The sequence below is a fragment of the Misgurnus anguillicaudatus genome, chromosome 6, assembly GCF_027580225.2.
Source record: "Misgurnus anguillicaudatus chromosome 6, ASM2758022v2, whole genome shotgun sequence".
Lineage (NCBI taxonomy): Eukaryota > Metazoa > Chordata > Actinopteri > Cypriniformes > Cobitidae > Misgurnus > Misgurnus anguillicaudatus.
This window is the reverse complement of record NC_073342.2, coordinates 21,683,787-21,710,653: the sequence shown is the minus strand read 5'-3', so window position 1 is coordinate 21,710,653 and position 26,867 is coordinate 21,683,787. Positions and strand designations below refer to the sequence as shown.

Sequence of the window (26,867 nt, the reverse complement as noted above, 5' to 3'; positions counted from 1 at the left end):
TCTCTCTCTCTCTCTCTGTCTGTGCGGAGTCGAGGCTGGAGGAGAGAAACAACAAAGAGTGTGGGGAGGGAGAGGGTAGCACTGGAGACAGGGGGAAAAAGAGAAAACAACGCCCGCCAACAATATTGAGGGAGTGCATAACATGCAAAACATACTGTTGGTTTGTCATACTCATAGCCCGTTTTTTCTAACCCTAACAGCAACAATTATGTCATACTTATCATCAATCAAAAATTGTATCTTCAAATCTGTCATCCAGCATAATAATTTCTTAAATTAATTAATTAATTAAAAACCGTTCTTACTACTACCGATGACTATAGCAGGCAATCAAATCCCAGAATAGATACAAAATAATCTCAGGATGAGACAAAATATTTGATAAAATGACAAGAGTACATTTTTACAAATTCAAGACAAAGAGTGACTACACTGAAGATGCTAAAATTAATTTGATTAATTTCAGATTTTATTAGTAAAATATTAATTTTATTCCATAGTTTTAATGTGTTTATTATTTTTCTAAAATGTGAAAAAATATAAAGTTTATGTAAGTAACACTAAACTTTTGAACTGCACCGTGTATTTAACTTTTTTTGCATAAATGTGTTTACAAAAATTCCTAAGTGATTTCCTAAATTTTATAAGTAAGGAACTGATTTGGGTGGGAGGGGCACACAATTTGACTGCATTTTCTTTTACCTTTTTCACAATCTTGGGCATGTCAAAGATTAGTAAAACATTGGCTTTGATGCATTTTTAGTTTTTGTGCAGCATCAGATTAAATTTTTTTCCTCCCTTATTTATAGGCCGTGTTTTTGACCTATTGACTTCCATTATAACGACATTTTTTTGATTGCAAAGCCATGGCACCATATTATCATGCTTGATTGTTGGTGGTTTTTCCTTCTGTAAAGAGTGCAATTTGTCCTTTTTACGGTTGATCAAAAAACAGAGCTTAAATTTCTAACTTGTACATTGAGTTATTTTATACCACTTATGAACTTGGCAATTAAGGAGTTAAAATCATATAATTTTAAGGTCTGGGCAAAAAAATAGATTTTTCGATTAATCTGTTTTTTTACGTGGTCGATTCAAATTCGATTCTTAAAAGCCACAAATCGTTTTTTCCACATATTATTTTCGCAAACATTGAACGTAAGATTAACGTTAATCTAATTACTAGTGTTCTCTACTATATATATATATATATATATATATATATATATATATATATATATATATATATATATATATATATATATATATATATATATATATATATATATATATATATATAAATATAATATAATATAATATATAATATAATATAATATAATATAATATAATATAATATAAAATTCTACATAATCTATATTCATTGAGTTAAATCGAACCCCCCACCCTGGAAAAATCGGAATCGAAAATCGAACTGAGAACTGGAATCAAATCGATTTCATAGCTTGTGAATCGAAATCGAATCGATCTGGAACATTTCAATCGATACCTAGGAATTTTTGTAAACATTTGGTAATTTTGATCAGAAAACAAAATGGATTTTTTTTCATTTGATACATTTTTACAACAGTTTAATTTAGTGGCCTTTTTTGGCCACTAACAACACGAAAGGGTAGTAAATTTGCCCAGAGTGGTTCACTGGCTCATAATCATAGGGGAACCTTTTTAAGTGCCATATAGCACCTATTTAGTACCCATGTAGAAACTGTGTAGAATCCATTTGTGCTATATAGAACCATGTCTGGTGCGGTGTACCCCTGAATGGTTCCTAATAGGTGCTTTATTGGTGCTATATAGCACTAAAATGGTTCCCCTATGATTACGCGCTTTTAGTGCTATTCAGCCCCGGTTTGTAGGAGTGTATATTGTTGAGTTTTTTTTAATAATTCAAAGCAGTTTCTTAAAATATATGTAAATATAAGATTTGTCACCAAAAATCATTCCATTTGCTAAAACACAAAGAAAGTTGTGATCAAATTAAGACTAAAAATAACAAAAACAAAATGGCCCCAACAACACATAAGGGTTTACTAACTATTTTGTAAAGGATGCTGAAATCCTGTAAGAGTCAGGTCAATATCTGTTATCAAACTTACTATATATAACGTTTGCTGAAATCAGGTTTATCACATGTAGTCGTTTACAATCCACAACATAGTTAAACTGTAATAAAAATGTAATGTGAAACTAACTAGGATTTAAAGTAAAATGATTGCATTTGGGTTAGCAGCAGCCTATTGTTACATGCGGAGAGTTAAAGTTTAATGCTTGTTAAATTATATTTCATTTGAATCAGACAATTATTATTTTATAACTGATACACAACCATTTTATTTACAGTCTAAATAAAACTTTTACCAAAATAGTGAATTTCTAAGGTTAATATTGCTTTTTGTCTCCCTCTAGTGGCGAATGTTGTTTCTGCACATAATTATACCGCGGGCCCTTTCTTCTTTATTTGTCGTTTGATCATCATACAGTGTCCAGTCACAAAGAGCGCTGTTAGATAAACCAAGACGCGGACAAGGAAGTTTTAGTAACTGTGGCCCAAAAAGTGAATTTTGTATGAATGTATGATAACTGTAGCTATTTAAAATGTTAAGGGGCGGGACACTATCTGTCAATTCATTGCTGATATTTAAATATTGCAGCAGACAGAACCTCAAGTCATTCAAGCAGCTGAGCAAGTTTGTACGAGGTCTTTCCGTTCACCAACACTGCCCGAGCATGAAATGCCTTCGGCTTTATCTGCTGCTCATAATGACCCAAACTGCTTATATGAACCGAATCAAGAAGGACCGAGACTGTACGTGGCGTTGTGAGGTATGATACAATAATTTTTTATTATTTTGCTCATGCACGTATGTTTTGATGTTATTAATTAAATTTGTATGTCATAGTGTGTTAATAGTAATTATTAAATCTTTAATTAAATTCTAAATTGTTTATTTATTTTTTTCTTTTGGTTTTACTAGTAAAATGAATTAAACTCGAAAAAAAGTCAGATAAATGGACTCAAATAAAATTTTGCATCTACCAGCACTTACGTAATATTCATTTGCATGCGTAAATAGTTACCCTAAGTACATTCAGCCCATACCTGTTTGTGCTACCTTTGTGTTGTTATAATAGGTGACAGGTCTATTTTTTGTATAAATTGATCCCATCTGTAACACTGACAAATTTAACACTACATAAGCTGTCTCTTATTCTTACCAACACAGGATATTTGATGCGCAAAGTAACTTTAAGGTTGTTTAGATAAATGTAATAGGATATAAACACAAGATTCTCGTGATTTACATCACAGGTTTAGTGTAACCAGGAACTGTTTAAGTTGCCACGAGTGGGAAATCCCTTATAACACCACCCTTATGTTGATATTTCCTCCTAGATTATAAAGCAGTGTCTGTACCTTGAGCACAGTGCATAAAAGAAATAGTACACTACTGTATCACAATGAGTCACTTAATGCTTTAATCCAAAACCATTTCTTTCTAAACAGGGTCTACGGTGTAAATCCAAACCCTACTGTGAGTATCTGTCGATCTGTGCATCATCGCACATCACTTATCACAACACATCGATATCAATACACAGTATATATACACGGCTGTATACATTTAAAGGGTCAGTTCACCTCCAAATGAAACAAAATTGTCTTAAAATAATAGTTTAATATGTTTTAAACCCATTTATGTGCCTTCAGGACACTTAAAATATATATGGTAACACGTTGAATAATTTTATAATGCTCCTCTTGAAGCTTGAGGAGAGGTGGTCCACTCCTATTGCAAACATATTTTTTTTATTTTTATCCTTTATTAAACTCACTTTATTTTCAAGACCAGCATGATAGTAAGCGTTTGATCTGTTTTTATATCTTTCAGCTCTGCTATCAGAATCTCATTGCAGGAAACAGACTGTCAGCAATGTATTCAATAATGTGAAGCTGTCTACTGTATTGGGATGTGAGGGGAGGAAATGTTCATTGCAGTTAAAAATAGCAACATCAGTAAACGTTACTAGTAAGTATCATTAATTTCAATTTAATGAATCATTTTGATAATTGTGGTTATGCACTAACCACCTGCAGAAATGATAAAATAGCTTTAGAGAGAAGAAAAAGAGTATTTAACCATCTGTCTTATAAATCATTGCATTTAACCAAATACTCGAGTAAAACATTCACACAATTTTCCATCTAATCATGTAAACATCTTGAAAATGACATCAGTTCAATATAAAGTTAAAAATTCAACTATTTATAATGTTAAAGTTTAAATATTAACCACAATGTGCCTGTATCATTACCATATTGCTGATAGAAGAGTATATTAATTAAAGGACACCACTTCACTTCCCATTGGTTGAAATATGATCCTTTATTTTTCAGGTGATATCCGTGGAGTTTCACTGTGTGCCGATTCTGCAGGGATGATGGGACATTGCCAGATTTATAACTTTGACCATGATGCCAGAAAAAGTTTTATAGGAAAACAGGTGCATACGCCTTTATCACACTTCTTATTTTTATCAATCTGTCATTGTGGTTTGAAATAGTAAAATTTTATTCTTTACCCGCAGGCTGGTGTGCAGTTTAAGTGCATTCCTGTTAGACCCGGTCAGCACGTGTTTGTAACTCTTAAAACGGTTCCTAACTACTGTAAAGCCACGAAGATGCAAAAATACATTGTCCCTGGTATGTGTGTGCGTTTATTGTGACTTTATTCAATGCAAATCCACAAGGAAGCTACATGTAGCATTAACATATGTCTTTTAAATATCAGAATGCAGCCATGAAGATATCAGAAATGAAATATCTGAGTGCATCAGTAAGTATGCATAATGCTTTTTCATTTTGATGCTGCTGTGGTCAGTGTTTAGTTAATGGGTAGTCAAAACACTTCCTGTAATACTGTAGATAAACTCACATGCGTCTGTCTAGATGTAAAGATTTAACCAAAGTTGTACTTGTAGCTGGAAAGCTGGAGTATAATATAGATAAAGTCAAAAGGAAAATGACAGTGATGGTGAAAGATGCACCAGAGGATACGGATTATAACCTCAGGCTCTGTCATAAACGCAGTGTGATCTGTGCAGGTGACGGGACACTCAAAACAGTAAGCACATATACCATTTTTTTTATTGTTTAAAATATTTTGGCATTGTTTTCACCGAGTCCTTGTGTGTTTTAAATGTTTTTCAGATAAAAGCACAAGATCTACAGAAGAGCATTACATTTCAGTATTCCAAAGCACTGCCGTGTTTGTGCATTGAGGTAACAAGGGATACTTTGGTGAAAACATTCATCTTCTTTGATGAAAAAGATACTGTGCATTGACACATGTGTTATTTACTTTAGGGTTGGCCTGCCAGAGTAGATGCACGGCGAGTTCAAGCATGTCCATTCAAAAACGGCAAGTGATGCTTATTATCTCATTATTTTAATGATACCCTACAAAAAGGTTTCATTCCTTTCCTGGACGAATATGATGAAATCTAAGTCTTGGAGGCTAAATACCTGTAAACTGGTTTTAATCAAGTCCAATATATTTATAGGACAGCCTCAAGTGACATGCATTAGGTTACGCTAAAGAGAAAGACATTTTTGTTGTTGTTTTTAAAGGGGCCATGACACAAGACTTTTTTAAGATGTCAAATAAATCTTTGGTGTGCCCAGAGCACATGTGCAAAGTTTTAGCTCAAAATACCATATAAATAATTTATTATAGCATGTTAAAATTGACACTTTGTAGGTGTGTGCAAAAATGTGCCATTTTGGGTGTGTCCTTTAAAATGCAAATGAGCTGATGAATTTTAAACACTGATCACAATGATGGTGGTTTGTTGCATTTAAAACTCAGTTGTGCTTTTCTCTGCACTAAATTGCAGTGCTGTGGTTGGATAGTGCAGCTTAAGGGGTGTTATTATTATAATAAGAGCTCCTTATGACATCATAAGGAGAGCCAAATTTCAACAACCTATTTTTTTCATGTGCTTGTAGAGAATGGTTTACCAAAACTAAGTTACTGGGTTGATCTTTTTCTCATTTTCTAGGTTGATATAAGCACTGGGGACCCAATCTTAGCACTTAAACATGGAAAAAGTCAGATTTTCATGCCATGGCCCCTTTAAGGGGTAACATTACAAGTCCTATATTTAGGTTGATTTGGTAGTTTATTTAGAATAAAACTTTTTTTTATTGCATGCAACACATGCTTTAGATAAGCTAACAATTATTTGGTAACACTGCAATAAAGTTTCATTCATTAATATTAGTGAATGCTATAACATGAACTAACAATGAGCAATACATTTTTACAGTATTTGTTATTCATCCTTATTATTGTTATGTAATAAAAATACTATTGTTCATGTTAGTTCATTGTGCATTAACAGATATAGCTTTTGATTTTAAAATTGTATTAGCAAATGTTAAAATTTACACAACCCAGGATCAATAAATACTGTAGAAGTATTTAAAGGGACATTTCACTTTTTTGAAAATATGCTAATTTTCCAGCTCCCATAGAGTTGAACATTTGATTCTTGTCATTTTGGAATCCATTCAGCTGATCTCCGCGTCTGGCGCTGGCACTTTTGGCGTGGCTTGGCATAGTCCATTGAATCTGGTTGGACCATTGGCATCGCGCTGAAGATTAACCAAAGAGTTTCAATTTTTTTCCTTTTTAAATCTTGACTCTTCTGTAGTTGCATCGTGTGCTAAGACCGACAGAAAATTAAAAGTTGCGATTTTCTAAAAATAAAAAATAGTTCCCTGCTAGTGAAAGTAACCAAGGGGACTATTTTTAAGGAAGTGCATAATATAACTACGCCTGCTGCAGCCATGTTACATAAGCAATGTCCTTGTTTTTTACACCAGAATGAGAGTATAGTTCCTAGCCATATCTGCCTAGAAAATCGCAACTTTTAATTTACCGTCGGTCTTAGTACTCAATGTAACAGAAGAGTCAGGTTTTAAATAGGAAAAACTTTGGTTATTTTTTAGCGCAGTGCTAGTGGTCTAGTCAGATTCAGTGGATTGTGCTAGGCTATGCTAAAAGAGCTAGCGCCAGATCTGAAGATCGGCTGAATGGATTCAAAAACGGTAAAAATCAAATGTTTTACTCTAGGGTAGTTGTAAATAAGCATATTTTCAAAAAAAAATGGAGTGTGCCTTTAAGTTTATTGTAAGTTCATGTTAGTTACTAATATTAACAAATTAGGAGCTCAAAAGCAGCTAAACGCACCTCTTCAAAAATAAGATTATGATATGTGCTGAATTCCCTTGACACGTATTATACATTTATCAAGCACCTTTGCTTCAAACTGCTTAATCTCGGCCTCAGGCCTTTCGGAAATCCTGCTTTGTTGGCGGAATCTGTTAAACACCACATTTAAGTGCACAGAAGCCACAAAATGCAGTGTTTTGCGTTCAAACTTGTTTTCATTGTGAGTACCTGAATAGAACTCATAAGTGGCAGTGACATGGATCACAGCGCCCCCTGTGATATTTTTGCCATAAAAGCTTGCATGTACTTTTTTGCAGCGAAAGATTTTGCACGGAAAGACAGTCAAATTTGTTAAACACCAAAGAAATGACTAAAGTGACATTTGTGAAAATAAGGCATTTTGATTACTGTCTAATAACCTTTTCATTAACCTTGTTGTTAAAGTGAAATTACTGAACCTAAACATAAAAGCCTGATAAAAAGCTCATTTACAAGAAACCACGTCGGATGCACTTAGAGGGTTTTGCATCAAAACTCACAAACTGTATTGCATGCAAAAATGTTATGATTACATAATCTGTGTGTCACAGATTTGGAGGAGCTGTGGTCTGGCATAATGTACGACTTCAACAAAGAGGAGCTGATATGGGAGCCGGCGTGTCCAATCAAAGTGTCTGTTACTCTGTGCCACTCTCATGGAGAAAACAATTGCAGAGATCTCGGAAATGTTATTCACTCAACAGGACAAAAAGTTAGTACATTTCTTCTCTATTTTTTTTGTTCCGTGTTTTATCGTCTGTTTACATGTAGATGTTGATTGTTATCAACCCTTTAATCATTTCCTACTGTTGGTACCTCAGGTGACATTTACTTCTGTGGATCCACACCCTTTGCTTTGCACGAAGGTTGAGTGTTCCTTATTTTATTGCTGGCTTTTGAAGAGGTCCCTAAAGCATTTGCTTTTAACATCAATAGCTTAAAGGGACGGTTCATTCAACATTTACTGTTTTTATTATGTATTCACATTCGTGTCCTGTGCATGGGGCATGTTGTCACCAGTGTTGGGGAAATTAAAGTAGTGCATTACAATATTATGTTATTTTTCAAAAAAGTAACTAATTGCGTTACTTAGTTACTTTTCATGGAAAGTAATACTTAAGTTACTTTTAAGTTACTTTTGCATTACTTTTTCTTACTTAGCTGAGGCTTGATCTCTTCCAGGCCTTGCAGGTGACTGAAGTTCTGCATTCAGAAATTGCATATTTCCATTGCAAAAATGTCAAGCTCTGGCTTGCCATCTCCGTTTCTGACTCAAACGGCTCAGGCGCGTATGCATTTTTTCCCCGAATTAATTAAATTGAAAAGTAACTTGTATTACTTTATTAAAAAAGTAACTAAAATATTAATGTGTACATTTATAAAGTGATGCGTTACTTTACTCGTTACTTAAAGGAGTAGTCCACTTTAAAGATGGGGTCCATTGACTTACCATAGTATCTTTTTCCTACTATGAAAAGTCAATGGACCCCATCTTTAAAGTAGACTACTACTTTCAGAAAAGTAATATTATTACATAATGCAAGTTATTTGTAATGCGTTACCCCCAACACTGGTTATCACCAAGTTCAATAAACTGCATATTTTGTTTTCTGAGCAAAAACGGTAACATTTCTTTTTTAATATACTTATAGGGGTGGTTTCCCAGACAGGGTTTAGATTAATTCAGGATTAGGCCTTAGTTATTTAAGTAGTTTTTACAAAGAAACCTTACAAAAACAATACTGTTATATATGTTAAAATATGTCAGTGTAAGATGTTTTAAAATTAATGCATTTTTTTTCTTGGCCCGTTGGAGAAAAATCATAAACGTTTGACACAATGTGAAAGTGAGCAAATGAAAACCGAATTAGAATTTTTGGGTGAACTGTCCCTTTAAATAAATAATTTACAGTGATACTGTAAGAAAGACATTTTGTTTAGTTATTAATGCACTGTTATCTTACTGATGGTAATTTGATGCTTTTATAGTTTACCACTGATGCGGGTTCATGGATCAAATGTCCTTTCACCAAAGGGAATTTCTCGGGTACCCACATACTACATCTTTAACCTTCATTTTGTTTACATACTGTATGAAATTGTCCACAAATTAAATTCTTGATTTTGTTTCTTTTGACAAGTATGGAGAACAAATATGAAGTCTAAATATGGCAATCACTGGGCAGAGATAACATCATGGGTGAACGCTAACTTCTCAGTTTCCCCATGTGAGATGAAACCTTCCTCTCAGTGCAAATCAATGGAGGGAAACGCTACAAAGATCCTATTTGTGGTAAGAAACCATGAACAGGATTATCATGCTATGCGATCAGCTATGATCACGTCAGAATAAACGCATGTCGTCATGATCACATTTCTAAGAATTTTGTTTTTTTCGGCCCTCCTTTTATCTTAGTGTGAGATCCCTGGAGGCTCCTATTAAAGTCGATTCCCTTTTCAAAACACAACCTAGTGATATGATTAACAAAAGGTTCTGTTCGAAGGAATAAGTACATAAGGGTAATCGTGTTTAAGCTTGTTTGATGTCATGTCACTTTTTATTTGTATCCTAGGACAAAACGAAGCGCACAACTTTCAACTTGTCCAGAACTGCGTGCGAAATCTGTGTTTGCATTCAGGTATGGCAACAAAAGAAAGTGTTGAAAGCCGTGTTGACAATTGTAACAATATTATATTCCTCAATAGATTTATGGCATTTTGATTGATTGATCTGTTGAATGATATAATGCTGTCTGGTGTTTTTTTAATCTTACTGTCCTGTAGCTCAATTGGTAGAGCATTACATTAGCATCGCAAAAGGTCATGGCTTTGATCCCAGGGAACACACACACCAGCCTGATCTCACGGGAACTAATTTGTATGAAATTAACATGCGATTATCATAAAAACAATCATGTAACCCGACCAATAACCCCAATGTCACAGGGGCGGAAGCAAATCGTACAAAAACATACAATTAATACGAATTAGCCATCTCGAAAACTACGTATGATTTGCCATGAAATTACGTTGCACATACTAATAAAATGTATAGCTTGAATCCACTATAATGGGAGGTAAACACCAAATGCGAATTCAACGATTTACGCGAGTAGATAACATACAAAGTCAATGCAAAGAAGCAAATAGACGCGGATTTGCGCAGGGCGAAACACGATTTGCACCAAACGTGAAGCGTGTATTAGCATTGCGTTTAACCGTGTATTCGCTGGATTTAACGTTGGGTCAAGCACATTTTTGGCTTGAGTTTCATTTTTTCAACTTGTGTGGAAGATTCATTTAATGGTGCATTCATACCAGCCGCGGTAGAGGTGGCAAAAACGCGCTATTCGCACATAGTTGGATGTTGAACATTTGAGTTTGCCTGCTTCATTCGCGCGTGAAAGCTGCACGTGAAATTATAGTAATTCAAGACATGGGAGGGGCTTCTGCGACTCCGTTGAGACTCCGCTTGCTTCCTGTACTCACGTCACTACTACAGCAAGGTCCTGATTGGTTAACGCGGCGCGGATGGCGGTGTTCCGCGCTAATTGAGCGTTGCCGCAGGAAACGCGCAAGTTGAAAAATCTGAACTTTGGCGGAGTTTCGCGTCATTCTCGCCGCGCATACCACTCTGCATGAAGCCTTATCACGTCTTTGCATTGACTTAGGGACGATTAACACCGGCTGCGTGGCGTGTGCGTCTCAGCTGCGTGGCGTGTCCGTTTTTATTTAGGCTCCCATGTTAGCAGGTTTGACAGTTCACACCGCCTGCATGCCACGCACGTCTCAGGCGTGGCTCGAGCCGTGCCGAAAACGCGTGCATGCTAGGAATAGGACTGACGCCTATTTTTCACGCCACATGCAAGCATCTTGGAAGCGTTTCAAGGCAAAACATATGTCACCTATAGCAACAGCAGCACGTCAGGCACGCATCTGACACAAAAAACGTGACGCAGCCGCCACGCAACAGATACGCCACGCAGCCGGTGTGAATCGGCCCTTAACATGTAAATCACTCGCGCTTGCCGCCTCTACGCGTCTGTTGTGAACCCTGCATGAGGCAAATATCGTGACTTTGCTGCAACCGTGTTGCCCAATTTGCGTTGTTCGCAGCGCCCCATGCAAATTTGCGTCTTTTCATTGACTTTGTATGTAATCTACTCTGGCAAATTGTTGAATTTGCGTTTGATATGTACATTAGGATAAAAATGTTTTAAGATATATTTTAGCTAGTTTTGGAGTCATGTTTCAATTTAGCTTTCCTTAAAAAAATCTTTTTAATTTAGTTCACAAAATTTAATGTCATTTATTTTGAGGTCTCATAAATAATTATAAAAACACTTCCTGTTTCAAAGGTGAAGAGAGTGGATGTTCAATATTCAGTTCCTGTTCTCCAATGTGACGTGCAGTGTTGTAAGTAAATATAAAAGGTTATAAACTGGATTATTACTGCTTTTAAAACTGAACATGCATTTACGATGCATTCTGTTGATTAATGCCTCAGCAAACAGGTGCCCGGAGAGACGATACTATCGAGAGATTGAGAAGATCATAGTGCCTGCTGCTGTTTTTATCACAGTGCTCTTGGCAGCTGCCTTCATTGCTAAAATGTCAATTAAAGGTAAATTGACACACCTGTTGCCACTGGCGACAAAGAAACAGTTTGAGGTTGTTGTTGGTAACGGTAAAGATGAAACGTACATTGACAAATAACTTGTAAGTAACACGTTCATAAATCCTCATTTATTTCTATTTATCCTGCTGTAAATGATGACAGATGAAAGTCATATCAAATGGTAAGTGTGAACAGAGTCAAAACATAATAGACCGGTTTAACCTGTTTAATTATTTTAGACAATCGAAATGAATAAGAGTGTTAGTATTTACTTGCTGCATTTGATTTCGTTTACTCTTGTTTACTGAATTTGCATTTGAAGAGCAAACGCCACCTCAAATCTGCCTAATCCTCACCTCAGGCAATTAAAAAATATGGGTCTCTTGGCAGAATCCGCTAAACGCCACCTCGATTTTTTAGGGTCCTTGAAATCCTTGAAAGTTTAGGAATCTGGGGTAAAAAATTCAAGGCCCTGGGAAGTTTTTGAAAATATACATACATAGATACAGGTCATTGAAAGTGCTTGAATGTATTTTATTGGAAAAAAAATCCATATTATTTCCTGTGTAGTGTAGGATAATATCATAAAAATTCTAGACTGTTTAAGCACACATGCTAAACTGGTCACTTTAAATGCTTTTATCTTTTGTATGCGAATGTTGATTCATACCAAAATGCTTTTTTTCATAGTTGTGACACATGAAAGCGTTGTTCCCTGAGAAGGGAATGATACGCTGCGTCTCCCTTGCCATACTACCTGCATCCATGTAACGCCGTGTTTGGCAATATTTCGGAAAGCGATATACTTCCTGGCTCTCGCGTCACCCTGTCTTTGTCGTTTAGCCTCACCATTGGTTGAATTTGATATACACATTCAGATGCACTTACCCCTGGAGGCGTCCCCAAAGTGTCACTGCAGTGACGCAGCACGAGTTCCCTCGAAAGGGAACTGTAAAAATGCATCTTAAAAGGTTACATGATGTAACCTTGCTCTCACTTGAAATGTGTCCCCACATTTAGTCCATGAGGGTATTGGACCTAAAAAGTCCTTGAGAGGTCCTTGAATTTGAAGTTAACTAAGGTGTGGGAACCCTGCCTGGTGCATGAAGTGACAATGTATCACATTTAAACTTGTGTCCCTTGTGAGTGCTTTGACCTGAATACAACCTGAATGTGGCAGTCACATGGACCACAGCGCCCCCTTGTGTGAGGCTAATGTGTGGTTATTTTTACATTCTGACTTTTGGAACCATTTACTAAAAAGATGAGTTTTTGTGCAACGCACTTAGAGGGTTTTGCAGCGAAACACAAATTTGTTAAATACCAATGAAATGAGTGACATTTGGCCAAATATTGGATTTTATTTACTGACTTAAACATAAGACTGATTAAAAAAAGCTAATTTATTAGACAACATGTTAGACGTACTTCAAGGGTTTTGCATTTTAACTCCTCATTGTCTCTTGTGTAGATGGGAGTTGGAGAAGAATGTTGTGGACAAAACTCGGGGAACGGTAAGTAAACCAATAAAAAGTCTTTAACAAGCTTGCTTTCGATCTTTTGATTGACTTGTGACTCACATGCTGCATTAGACTAGATCAGACACGAGTCCTCTAAGTTAGTGTCTATCTTTAGCACAGTAAAGACAAATGTCAAAATCTTAAATTATTAACAAACTGTTCTCTTTTTTCTTTTAACAGAGACAGTGATACGTGTCTGTACAGCAAATGAGGATGCACATTTTGGAACAGTTCTCAATACATCATATGTTACTTTTGTCTATGTAACTCTGTCTGTGAAATCCAAGCTAAAGTCTCATAATTTAATGATGAGATTAAATTTGATTTCACTCATATATTTCATATTGATTTCAACCTTTGACATAACCGTACTAACTCAATAACACATCAATGTTCTTTACATTATGCAAAATGATTTTATGTAGAAAACAGCATATCACAAAAATGACTTTAGCTTGGTTTTCACAGACTGGATCACATATAGAACCTAAGGGTTTAATATGAAATAGTTTAAGTATTTTCTAATGCACACTTATTAAAAATATAACCATTTGTTATATCTGAATTGAATGTTTTCTGCATTGAACAGTTGAATGTATAGTGTAAAAGATTTCAAATAAATAGTTTTGTACATAAAGTAAAAAGTTTTGTAATGCAGTGCTCGCAAAGACACGCTCATAGGTTTAATCCTCGAGAAACACACAAAGTTATATTTTAAAAATACCATGAATGATAAAAAGATCTATCAAATGCATGATTTTGTACATTTATGAGGCAACTTTAAGGTTTCCTGTCAATTATTTACTTTGCATAAGCAAACGTTGTTATTGCGCGACTGTACAGCAGAGGGCAGTGTCGCACAAAATGAATGCATGCTTTAAGTGAATATTTTTGCGTCCTGCGTTCATATTTTTCTCACGTAATTCTTAAAAGTAGGTCACAAATGGGAGGTCAGCTTACAGAGAGTTGTTAAAATCCGTGTAAAAGTTCAATGTCACAGAAACTTCTGTCCGGGGCCAACCACAGGGCTTGAATTATTTGACAAAACGAGCATTCAAATCTAACAAATTTTATAACAAATGCACATGTTTCAGTTATGCCAAGCTCTTAAATATTTTTGGATAGTTTTTGTAAGTAATATGACTTTAAATACTGTTGTGGACAATGGGGGGCCGGGGCCCTGAAGTCAAAAAGGTTGAGATGAAGTGATACTGTGTATGACATTCCCGAATGGTGCAGTTCTGTGTTGATGGGAGGGGTTGGGTGGAATGAGATCTGGGGTTTTCTGTTGAAAACATTCCTGAAGTATATAGTAAAACTCAGACAACACAGATTAATTATAAACATGGGACAGATACAGTAATACAAAGAGAGATTTTGGAGAGTTGCCTGCACTATCCCCACTCAAGTGATTCCTTTTTTGGTTTCAAATCATAAATAGGGTAGATGACTTACAGACATTTAGCTAAATTTTGCAGATGAGTTTGCTGAATCGATACTGTACTTTGGATTACGTAATAGAGTTTGCAGGGTTTAGCTCAGTGGATCTCAACATTTTTTACTTTAAGGTCCCCCATTATCCACAACAATATAACTATCGCCCATCCCATATACAGGACACCTAAGATTACTTTAATATTTTTTATGTAAATTTTAATCTAGTACAGGGGTCTTCAACTACTCATCTTCGAGGGCCAGATTTAAAAAAAATTAAATATGACGTGGCCAAACTTTTACCAATATTTTAACCTGTTTTATATATATATATATATATATATATATATATATATATATATATATATATATATATATATATATATATATATTTTTTTTTTACTTTTACCTATTATATATATATATATATATATATATATATATATATATATATATATATATATATATATATATATATATATATATATATATATATATATATATATTTTTTTTACTTTTACCTATTATATATATAATTATTATTATGAAATATATTATAACTTATGCTGTTTCTGTTACTTTGTGTTGTAAGTCATATAAAAAATGCATTTTCAAAAAAAGATGTACACCTCTTGTATCCAGTATTCTGCCCTTTAATTTTTTTTACATTTTTTTATATTTTAAAAACAAAAGCCAAATGTTAATAATTCAATTATGAACATTGCACAAAAAAGTGCAAGCTTAAATAATCAACACATGTATTTTTGTATAGCACTAACTGTAATGCTTAAACTTCTTTTGTTTATAACTGTTTAACTTTCATGAAATTATAGTATTAAAGTATTCACAACATATAGCTAGTCTTCTCCTAATGACTAAAATTGCACTTCATGTTTTCTTTTCTAATATTTTAAAGATATAAAGGCTAAACCACCTTTCCATTGTACAATATATTCGGATGAGACTGTCAGAGTAGTGGCAGTTGGAATGAAATTTCAGTTTAATCGTAAATCAACATATGAGAAAAGCCTTTAATCTATGAATATATTAGTTAATAATTTTCTTATCATTAATCAATAGTTTTTAAAGGATTCAATTTGAAACAAAATAAAGTTAAACAAGTTTTTTTTTGTTTCATGCCCCCCCCATAGGAAGACATTAATTAATATATTAATAACGCTATATCCTATTATAAAAATGTCGACAAGCTATATATCATTGGAAAGCTCTAAGAATACGTTTTAGCACTAATAATAATGCAGTGACAGTAATTTATTAATTTGTGACAAGAGTATGCAGCAAACCGTTGACACCTAGTGGCCAATGTTGGTAAAACCACTAAAATGTGACACAAACCTCATTTTTTGTGATTTTAACTTGAAATTTGGATTACAACTACTTGAGACATATAATTTCATGTTTACATTATTTCTTCGCATATTTCTTTTGTGCACATTGTTATAATTTTATGCATTCTTTTTATTTATTCAAATTTATTTAAATTGCTATAACAATTTTTCTGTTTAATATTTCCAACTCCACATCAGTGAAAATCCTTAAAGGGATAGTTCATGAAAATTCTGTCATCATTTACTCATACTCATGTTGTTGTAAACCTGTATGAATTTCTTTTTTCTGATGAACACAAAAGAAGATATTTTAAGAAATAATGGTAAACACACAGCAGATAGTGACCATGGTAGGAAAAAATATTTTGGAACTATTGTGATAAATGACTAAGAAAATATTTTGAAAAATGATGGTAAGCAAACAGTTGACGGTACCCATTAAATTCCATATTTTTTATTCCTACTATGGAAGTCTATGGTCACTTACGGCTGTGTGTTTACCATCATTTCTCAAAATATCTTCTTTTGTGTTCATCAGAAAAAAGAAATTCATACAGGTTTAAAACAACATGAGGATGAGTAAATGATGACAGAATTTTCATTTTAAAGTGAACTATCCCTTTAAATTGTCTTCTTTAAAACAAGACCAAGATTAGGCTTAGTCTAGACCAATAAATACCAGAGCTATATTCATTTTAAGATGCACATAAACGTTTCACCCCCCCACTTAAAAAAAGGGTGGTGGTGACAACTAAGGGGTTAATCACTAAAGCCCTTACATACAATTCTACCCAATAAATATTCAAGAGTTTGACATACATAACTGAAAAGATGTATTAATTTTTAGAAAGAGTCAAACACCTTTATTCAAGCATGACTGTGTTATTTTAGAATTTTGAATAATATTAAATGGGATAGTTCACCCAAAAAGGAAAATTCTGTCATCATTTCCTCACTTACATGTTGTGAAAAACCCGTATACATTTCTTTGTTCTGATAAACACAGAGGAAGATATTTTGAGTAATGTTTGTACCCAAACCGATCAGAGGCCCCATTGACTTCCATATATTCTTTATTTCTATAATGAAAATCAGTTGCGCTCCTGTTTTCTGCTGGATTCCAAATATCTTATCTTGTGTTTATCAGAACAAAGAAATATATACTGGTTTGTAACAACACGAGAGTGATTAAATGATAACAAAATTTTAATTTTTGGGTGAACTGTCCCTTTAAGTCATCCTATGTCCTCATTTGAAGTTTGCTGACGCCCCGTTGTGAGCCCCGGGCCCCTGGTGTGTTAATGTAGGGGTGTTTCTGACTGTAAAACAAACCCGTGTAAAAACAGTTGGCCACGATGACCTCATTGTTGATTCCAGACTCCACCTGCCGCCTGTGATTCCTCAGCTGGGAGTGAAGCATTCCAGTTTGATGCATTCCATACGTTCACTCACAATTCCACAGCAGGCTGATAACTCTTCCCTACCTCCCAGACAGAATATTCGCCGGTCGTGCTTTGCCTCCCAAAACATGTTTTTGGGATAAGCATATCTATATGTCATATTTTAGCTGCTACAAACTAACTTCATAATCTATTGTGACCTTTTGGGTTGCACTAGCCCTGACCTCTGACCTTTTGGACTGGCCGGTTTTGTCATTGAAACTTACAGCATCTGCTGGTATTTGCACACAAGTCGATGCAAAGATTAAAGTAAATCTTAAAGCAAACATACAGTGGGGTTTTAAAGTCTGAATCCAAATTATGGGTCGGTTTATCTAGTCCCAGACTGAAATGTGTCATTTAATTTAAAAACACCTTGTATATCTTAACCCATATCAGTGCCATTGTCTCAATATGCACACCAGCAAACAGAGTAAATTGGTTCAACGCTGCCATGTGCATATTTTCAAACAGATGCTTTTTAACTCCGTCTTCATTGTAAAAGTGACAGAAATGGGAAACAAGGAAGCAGTGGTGAGTAAAGAACACGGCACATAAATTTATGGTCCGGTGCCTCCAAGGACATCATAATGGTCCATTGGGCACAAACCGCTGTGGGGGAAGCAGTGGGGTCAGGCGTGCATTCAGCACCCTGGGACCATCTATAATGAATCTTCCATGGCATGGAGACCGGCCAGCTCGCTAAAGTACAAACCAGTACACCATGACCCTTGTCTCGTGGTGATAATGGTCCGCTGGCACTGGGCGTGGAGTCCTTTGCGGACACAACTGTGCCTACAATGATATTGCCTGGCAGAGATAGTCTGATAAAACAGGCACATTAAGAGATGCATGTAAACAACTTTAACCTTTGGGACCGTTTGTACATAATATGCTAACAGTGGAACTACTTGTCCGCGTCCAGCGTGACATTATGGTTGCTTAAATAGATTTTTAAATTATAGTTTAAATTGTTCATTATCAAAGGCGGGGGATTGGGCTGAAATACAGTAACATTTACGTAACACTTTAATAGTAATAAATTATTCAAGTAACTTAAAAGAATTTTTCAGCAAAATATAAAAATTCGCTCATTATATAATAGTTTAATGTGACGGTATATGACTTCCTTTCCTCAGATAACACAGATGAATAATGCAGACTGATCTCACGGAAAGTCGTGTTGTAGTCTCATGAAATTTTGTTATATAGTCACGTAATTTTTTTATTATTTTTTTTCCGTGATCGTATAACGAATTCCTGTTTTCGTGTCATTGTCACGTATTGGTTACTCAACTGTTTTGTCCTATTTTCTTACCATTGTCACTTCGGTTTAGGGTTAGATTTACATAAACTGACATCCCTACCCAAACCCAACTCTAACCCTAACGCCAGGCGACATAAATCAGAAAAAAATAGTATAAACCAATATATAAAGTGACATTCTAATGCAAGCACTAAATCTAACCCTAAACCAAAGCAACAATGGTGTAAAAATAGGAAAAAGCAGTTGAGTAACCAATACATGATAATAACAACATGAAAACAGGAATTAGTTATACGATGACGAAAAACGCGGAAATTCGTGATAATACCACGAAAAAGAATCAAAAAAATTACGTGACTATATCACAAAACCTCGTGAGACTGGGTAGCAGCGTCACAAAAAATTTGATTAATTTATTCATGGCACAAAATTCAACTTTTTTCATTTCTTTGTGGAGTCACTCACAAATTTCTATAAATAGTTTTTCATGTCCGTTGCACGACTTTCTTTTTCGTGTCATTTTATGTATTGTTCTCTCATATATTTTTCCCATTTTCTTGCCATTGTCGCATGGGGTTGGTGTTAGAATCACTTTCTGTTACATTTTTAGACATCCTAACCCAAACCTCAACTCCAAGCGAGAATAGTTTTAAAAGCAGAAGAAAAACATGTAGAAATCAATACATAAAAGTATATCCTAACCCAAACCCCAAATCTAAACCCAAGCGACAATGATTTAAACATAGAAAAAAAGAGAAAACAATTCATAAAATGACATGAAAAATAAAGTCGTGCAACGGACAAAAAAAAACTGTTTATAGAAATTTGTTTATAGTGAATTTCGTGCCATGGACACAAATAAATTCATCAAATTTTTTGTGACTGTAAAATGACTTTTCGTGAGATCATGTTTTAATAATGGTATTTAAAAATATCCAAATGATCACAGAGGGTTAATATGCAAACACTGTAAAAAGTGAAAAGTTGGATCAACTAAGAATTAATTCACTTAAAAAAAAATTCAACTTAAAATTTCAATTTAGATAAAAAATTAAGTTGAATAAACTTATTTTTTTAAATGTTACTAATTGAAGTAATTTTTCATGTTGGTCCAACTTTTATTTTTTTTTTACAATGTACTGTATGTCTTCTGAAGCAAAAAGATGCAAAACCTTTATATTTTTAAATTATTTAGCAACTAATATGATGCATCCACAAAAATATATACTAAAAAAAAAAGATTTGTTTGTTCACCTTAAAAAATAAGGGTTTGTGCTGCCTTGAAAATTTTGAGAGAATGTATCATAATTCATAAAAATGGTGGCACTTTGATAGCATCAAATATCATTGGTTCTTTTGTGTCACGTGAGAAAATATGCATATGACAACTAGTCACAAGATATAAGAGAAACAATGCAACTGGGTGTAATTGTAATGACATCATATTTCAACTTATCGCAACTTATTTGAAGTCAAATACACTGCAAAAATGATTTTCAAGAAAAAAATTCTTGTTTTCGGTAAAAATATCAAAAAAATCTGCCAATAAGGTAAGCAAAAAATCTTGAACATTTTTCTTAAACACTAAATTTAAGAAAAATTCAAGAAAAATGTGCTTACCCAATTGACAGATTTTTTGCTTGTTTTATGCACAAAATCACTTAAATTTGATATTTTTGGTCTAAAAACTAGACTTATTTTCTTGGGTCATTTTGTTCATCAAGAAAAAGCATCTTAATTTAAGAATTTTTAGTTATTTTTACTGAAAACAAGACAAAAATACTAAGACAAAAAAATACTTTTTTTTCTTGAAAATCATTTTTTGCAGTGTACAGCTGGGATGGCATGAGGATGAGTAAATTATGACAGAATTTCAGTTTTATATGTACCTGTCACGGTTTAATCCGTGTTTTGTTTATGTCTATTTATGATTGTTGTCACCTGGACATTTCACTGAACACTAATCATCATCATTACCTGTGTATCGTTTAGTTTAGTCTGTGTATTTTGTCTCTTTACTGCCGGATCATTGTCGCTACTTCATGTCATTGTTATTTCATCGTGTCAGTGTTCCTGTTTATGCCTGCCTGTTTTGATTCTCATGTTTTGTTTCCCCGTGTTATTTGTTTAAATAAATGTTTATTTGTTAACTTGCTTTTGCATCCTCATTTCCCGTGTCGTGACAGGTACCCTATGAAAACCCAGCATTTTCTACATAAAATCATCCCACATAATGTAAAGAAAATATACACATATAAATAGGCCTGTAACAGCCATGCTAATCGTAGAAAGAACCACACACTTCAATATCAATAACCTAAATTACTAACTTCCAGTCAAGCAAAGCAGCACCTGTGTATTCAGGTCACGTGTTCACACTGAGTCATCAGTAGCAGCTTTGTCAGTACACGACGATCACAGATTCCAAGAAATTACATCCGCAGACAAAAGTTTATTTCCTAGAAACCACAGCAAACCCTGCCAGCTCTTTGAATTACATTCCCCTGAGGGTTTCTTTAGCTGATGTGGCATGTTAAGGCAACTTTATTATATGATTTACACAGTTTATAATTGGTTTGTTACATCTTTAATTACATTCTTCAGTGGTGCCTAGCCATATGTGAAGCAGTGTTATCTTCTTAACATATTGTCAAATTAGCTATCAATTTAAATCATACCAAGCACAACAACAAATACATTTGCTTGCAGGACGAAATAAAGACAAATTCATTGTTTAGTCCCAAAACACTCGCGGACAAAATTCAGCCCGTCTGCATATCTCACCCCAGTGTTTTGATCTGGTCTTTAGATCGGCTGTGATTTATGATTCGGCATATGTTAACCAATCCTTTTAAACCAACCCTCCATATCACATGCATAAATAGACGAGTATAAACGATCAGTGATGAATGACTCTGAAGCATATGAAAACAAGATCTGAAATAAAGTCCCACCCCTAGCCGACCATATTCACGCTCACTTTTTCAGAAATTCATGAGTTTACACCCCCATTGTCTGGCCATTCTGAGATGGGACGATGCTTCTGTTTAAATGCTGGACAAAGGAGACAATGAAAGAGACACCTGTTACCAGTCTATGGGCGTAACAGAGCTGGAAGATAGAAATATCAGCTACAATGTTAAATTCGTGTAGCAGACTTAAAGGGATAGTTTAACAAAAAATAAAAATTCTGTCATTACATACCCTTACGTTACACAAAAATGACTCACTTTTGTATGGGGAATAAAAAAGGATTAACCAAAAGCAAAGGTCGGAGCTACTTTATTGATTAAATGAAAGCCTCGGGATGCGGGACAGCTGTGGTCCCCATTCACTTTCATTGTAAACAAAACAGCAGCTTGGAAATCCGACTACATAACTTCACAAAAGGATGAAAATCATACAGGGTTAAGACAGCATAAGTGATAACAAAATTTCATTATTGTCTTACCGAATGGTTTATTTATTAATGCATGGATCCATTTAATGATGTGATCCTGTCTGTGAATGAAGCATCAACGTTTGATTTTACTTATTGATTTTATTGATTTCAATCTTTGACATGATCTTACTCAGTCAATATTAAAGATATTTTCACTGAATGTTCTTTATATCGTTTAACCCCTTCAGACCTGATTTTTCAGGTGTTTAATCAGCGTGCCTTGTTTTGATTGGTTGATCAGCATTTTTTATAAAACATGTGATGTCCATTCTAGTAGGGGTTAAGATGATTTTATGTAGTAAATCAATAAAATTGACTTTAGCTGGGATTTTACAGACGGGGTCACAACAAGCATTTTACCGACTTGACATTAAAGAGTTTCCATGAGCTTATGTTTGCTTATGTCTGTATTATCCCATCACCCGCAAAGTCCTTAAAGCAGACCCTGTAGAGGTTTAAGTAGAGGGTCTGAACAGATGGTCTCTTCTAAAACCCCCACCATGGACACTCTTTTAACACTACATCACTGTCATTTAAATCAAACTCATGACTGGAATGAGTGGAAGCAATATTTATTGGGAATTTTGCATATATCAAAACAAGCTACATGCAACCGGAAATGTTTAATACTTTAAAATTTGTGAATCTGTCTGTGAAAACCCAGATAAGACTTTTTTTGTGTTTTCTACATAAAATCAACATACATATAATGAAAAGAACATTCTGTGAAAATATAACCGTGATATATTTATATTGACCAAGTAGATTCAAATCATAGTGTACTAATGGTTTAAATCTAACTTTGATGCTCTTATAATTGGATTATCTTATAACTGGATTTCACAGTCACATTTTTCATAAAATTATTACAGAACAATTTGAGTGAAAACTGTAAATGTACAGTAATGTGCAACAGCCACCACCACCAGACTTGTTGTTTTAGAAGTTTTAATGTCCATCCATATTTATTTTTCAATCTATTTTATTAAGATACAAACAGAAAATACAGAAAATATGTACAAAAAAATACAAATTAAATTTTCAGGACTAAATGTCTTCTTAGGCATCTTCAGTGTTTATGTGGACCTCTCTTGGCACTAAACACATCTTGAGCGTTTTTTGAGCAGAATGAAGTTAAAAGACTAATTTATTTAGATTTAAGAGATCTTGCAGTTTGAAAGGGGAGTTTACCCTAAAAACTTGACAGATCAGTTTACATTTTTATACAGTTTTTAATACTATATACACATTTCCTGTATTTTCTGGATGTATTCTATTAAAGACACTGAGAAACAATTATATATGATCACTATAACATTGCAAAAACAACAAATCTAATTCTGGCATGGTGGCCTAATGCTGCTTTCACACCAGCCGTGGTAGAGGCGTCAAGCGCGAGTGATTTCAATGTTAAGTCAGTGTGAAGACGTGTAGTTTAGCGCGGCGCCGTAGCCACGTGTGTAGTTTGTGCAAATGGCGTGAATTGAGCGTTGCTGCGGCAAACGCGCGAGTTGAAAAATGTGAACTTTGAAGCTTGCTCTAATAGTGACGTGATTACAGGAAGCGAGCAGAGTCGCAGAAGCCCCTCCCATGAGGCGAATTTGTGACGTCTAGTTTGCATTTTGAATGCATTTGCACGTCTAGTTGACGCGAGGAAAAAGCAACCATTTGAAGCGCGTCAGAGAGGAAATTCGCTTCTTCATGGGTACCGCGGCAGATGTTCAATTTGCGCCATTCGCAGGAACTAGACGCGCGAATGGGGCGGAATCGCTTCTAACGTGCCGCGCTAAACGCCTCATTCGCGCCGCGAGAACTCCAGGAACGTGTCAACGCGTCTTCACAATTAACATTGATTTTACTCACGCTTGACGCCTCTACCGTGGCTGGTGTAAACGCAGCATTAGACTTTTGCACAGTACTGTACATGGATTTCATGATACAAATCTCATTTGTATATGCAAAGTATAGCTGTGTAAATTAAACACAGCTATTGACCAATCAGTACTAAGGATCAAACTATGGCTACAGATACCACAGATCCAACCTTAGATCTATCTTACTAGATCTCTCTCAAGTCAGGGAGAAATGACTCAGTTCATTACTCAAGGACAGCGAGACTGTTGTGAGTTAATACTTCAATGCAGATACAAAGTTGGATGAGAAGTCAACAACAGGCAGGAGACAGTGTTGTTAAATGTAATAAAGATGGTTTATTAATGGTTTAGTTGCGTTCCTGATGGTCTGACTGACATCATCTGAGTAAAAGCATGGAAATTTACTGTTTCACAACATTCTCATGACGTTATTAAAAACCTTGGGATGCCAGCCATTAACCCTATTTCTGGAGACTATACAGCACCAACATGAGATTAAACAGCAGCAATAATGAAAAGTAATGTTGAATAAAATAATAGGTAGAATAAAATAAGTATAGGCCTAAATAATGAACGAAATATATAAAAGTAAAGAATAAGAAGTTATATAAAATAAATAAAATAAAGTATAACATGTATGCCTATTTAAGAATCTAAGATCCTACGATCCTTCAACTGGAACTAACAGTTTTTAAATATGTGCATTATCATTTTTCTGTTTATATTACATATATTATGAATATAAAAAATGCTGGCTGATGTTCAACCAAGTGTTGAGTCAAAAAGGGACAAACCCAACCTTTCTGATTGTAATTTAACTTATGTTGGGTTGTTTCAACCAAAATACTTGGTTATTTTAATCCACCAATAAAAATTTTCTGGGTTAAATTAACCCAGTAATTTTTTTTGTGTATATTGTGATCCAACTCAGTATCACAAAATTACTTACCTATAGTCATGTAAATTTGTGAGTCTTTCTGTGACACTGACACGCTTTTCCACCTTTTTGCGTGAACATGTCACGCATTTCTGTTCAAGTGTCACTGTCACGTATTTGTTACTTAACTGTTTTGTCCTATTCTCTTACCATTGTCACTTCAGTTTAGGGTTAGATTTACATAAAATGACATCCAAACCCAACTCTAACCCTAATGCCAGGCGACAATGGTTTAAAAATATAAAAAAAGGTATAAACTAGTGATGCACCAATGTATCGGCCGCCGATATTTATCGGCCGATTTTTGATTTAATGTTGATTTGTTTTAATCGAGTTAATGTTGTTAATAAAATAAATGCTGAATAGCAAAAACCACCTTTGAAGGTTGTAATGCTTTCTTATTATATTTGTTTTAGCTTAATTTGTGCCTCTCTTATTATGTTGGTCAGTTTAATGTTAATTAGATCCAATCCATGTTCAGTAAAAATTATTTGATGCAGAAATAAACTAGCTAATAGACCAACTGTATAGTATTGTAAACAAGTGTTTAATATCGGTATCGGCATCGGCCAGAAGTTGTCTGTTTAAATCGGTATTGGTATCGGCCCAAAAAATCCTATCGGTGCATCCCTAGTATAAACCAATACTTAAAGTGATTTCCTAACGCAAACACCAAAGCGTGTCAGTGTCACGGAAAAGACTCACAAATTGACATGACTATAGGTACATAATTTTGTGATACAAGGTTGCGAATCACCTTTTTACTGATTATAAATATAAATACTGATTATAAAAGTTATTTATTAATTTATTTATTAATTAATGATACTTATTCCTCACCCACAGACTCTTATACCATGGAAATCCCTGAAATTAATTTTCTATGTCTGTGCAATCTCACGATTTCTCACTTCTATTTTAAGCCTTCTCTTATTTCTTACATGATCTTATGCCCTGGAGTATAGTTGGGGTAATTAGTGATCAACGGGGAACGAGGGGGTGGCAGCTCTATTCACTCCTACAGCATAATGATCTCACAAGAGATAAGCCTTATGTCCCCAACCACCCCTGAAAACACATGCAAACACACACATTTATACATGCACGCACTTTTTAAAGGACACATGATGTTCATGCTGTGCTGTTGCACATCTCTGACATCATATTTGCATAACAATGTTACAGGAAAATTAGTGTTCTATCATATAGTAATAATGATGTAAGATCTAAAAAACATGAATACGTGGTACTTACATCATCATGCAATATCATGTTTACAGTATACATCTGATGTAAGGCTAAATAAAAAATAGATTTACATTCAAAATGAACAATGCATGAGAGTTTTTTTTTACTGAAATCTCTAGGGTTTAAATTTCATCATCAGCTTATAGTAGATATTTAGTAGATATTAGATATTTTGTGTGTGTCCTTTAAAATGCAAATGCATTAAATGCACTAAATGGGAGTGCTGTGGTTGGATATAGTGCAGATTAAGGGGCGTCCCTTCTGACATCACAAGGGGAGAAAAATTATTATCGAGTTATTTTTTTACATGCTCCCAGAGAATGAAAGTTACTGGGTTGATCATTTTTACATTTTCTATGTAAGAAAATCATCCAGGCTGTCTCCACTAACACAGTTATCTGCATTCTGGACGTTTCCAACAAACCACACTCACGTTATCAAATTCTT

The 26,867-nt window shown here is 34.6% G+C and overlaps 2 protein-coding genes across 3 annotated transcripts in view; one reads left to right on the top strand and one right to left on the bottom strand.

Annotated features, from left to right (window-relative positions):
- The first annotated feature begins 33 nt into the window (after positions 1 to 33).
- Positions 34 to 15,145, top strand: il17rel (interleukin 17 receptor E-like). Of its 2 annotated transcripts, XM_055192419.2 has the most exons (19): positions 34 to 160; positions 2,670 to 2,841; positions 3,524 to 3,551; positions 3,909 to 4,046; positions 4,415 to 4,521; positions 4,606 to 4,720; positions 4,809 to 4,853; positions 4,999 to 5,141; positions 5,228 to 5,299; positions 5,384 to 5,438; positions 7,844 to 8,004; positions 8,114 to 8,158; positions 9,282 to 9,339; positions 9,434 to 9,585; positions 9,866 to 9,931; positions 11,651 to 11,708; positions 11,800 to 11,916; positions 13,382 to 13,424; positions 13,611 to 15,145. In XM_055192419.2, exons 2-19 carry the CDS (start codon positions 2,746 to 2,748, stop codon positions 13,639 to 13,641), a joined length of 1,530 nt encoding a protein of 509 aa, XP_055048394.2. In that variant the 5' UTR covers positions 34 to 160; positions 2,670 to 2,745; the 3' UTR covers positions 13,642 to 15,145. The 2 variants fall into 2 exon arrangements, with proteins under 2 accessions (XP_055048394.2, XP_055048393.2); XM_055192418.2 differs by lacking the exon at positions 34 to 160 and having other exon boundaries at positions 2,407 to 2,841.
- Positions 669 to 26,867, bottom strand: part of LOC129434396 (creatine kinase U-type, mitochondrial) — a 368,704-nt gene continuing 342,505 nt past the window's right edge. Inside the window, exon 11 of the mRNA XM_073868766.1 lies at positions 669 to 680. The gene's annotated coding sequence lies outside the window, so the exon portion shown is untranslated. The remainder of the gene's footprint in view (positions 681 to 26,867) is intronic.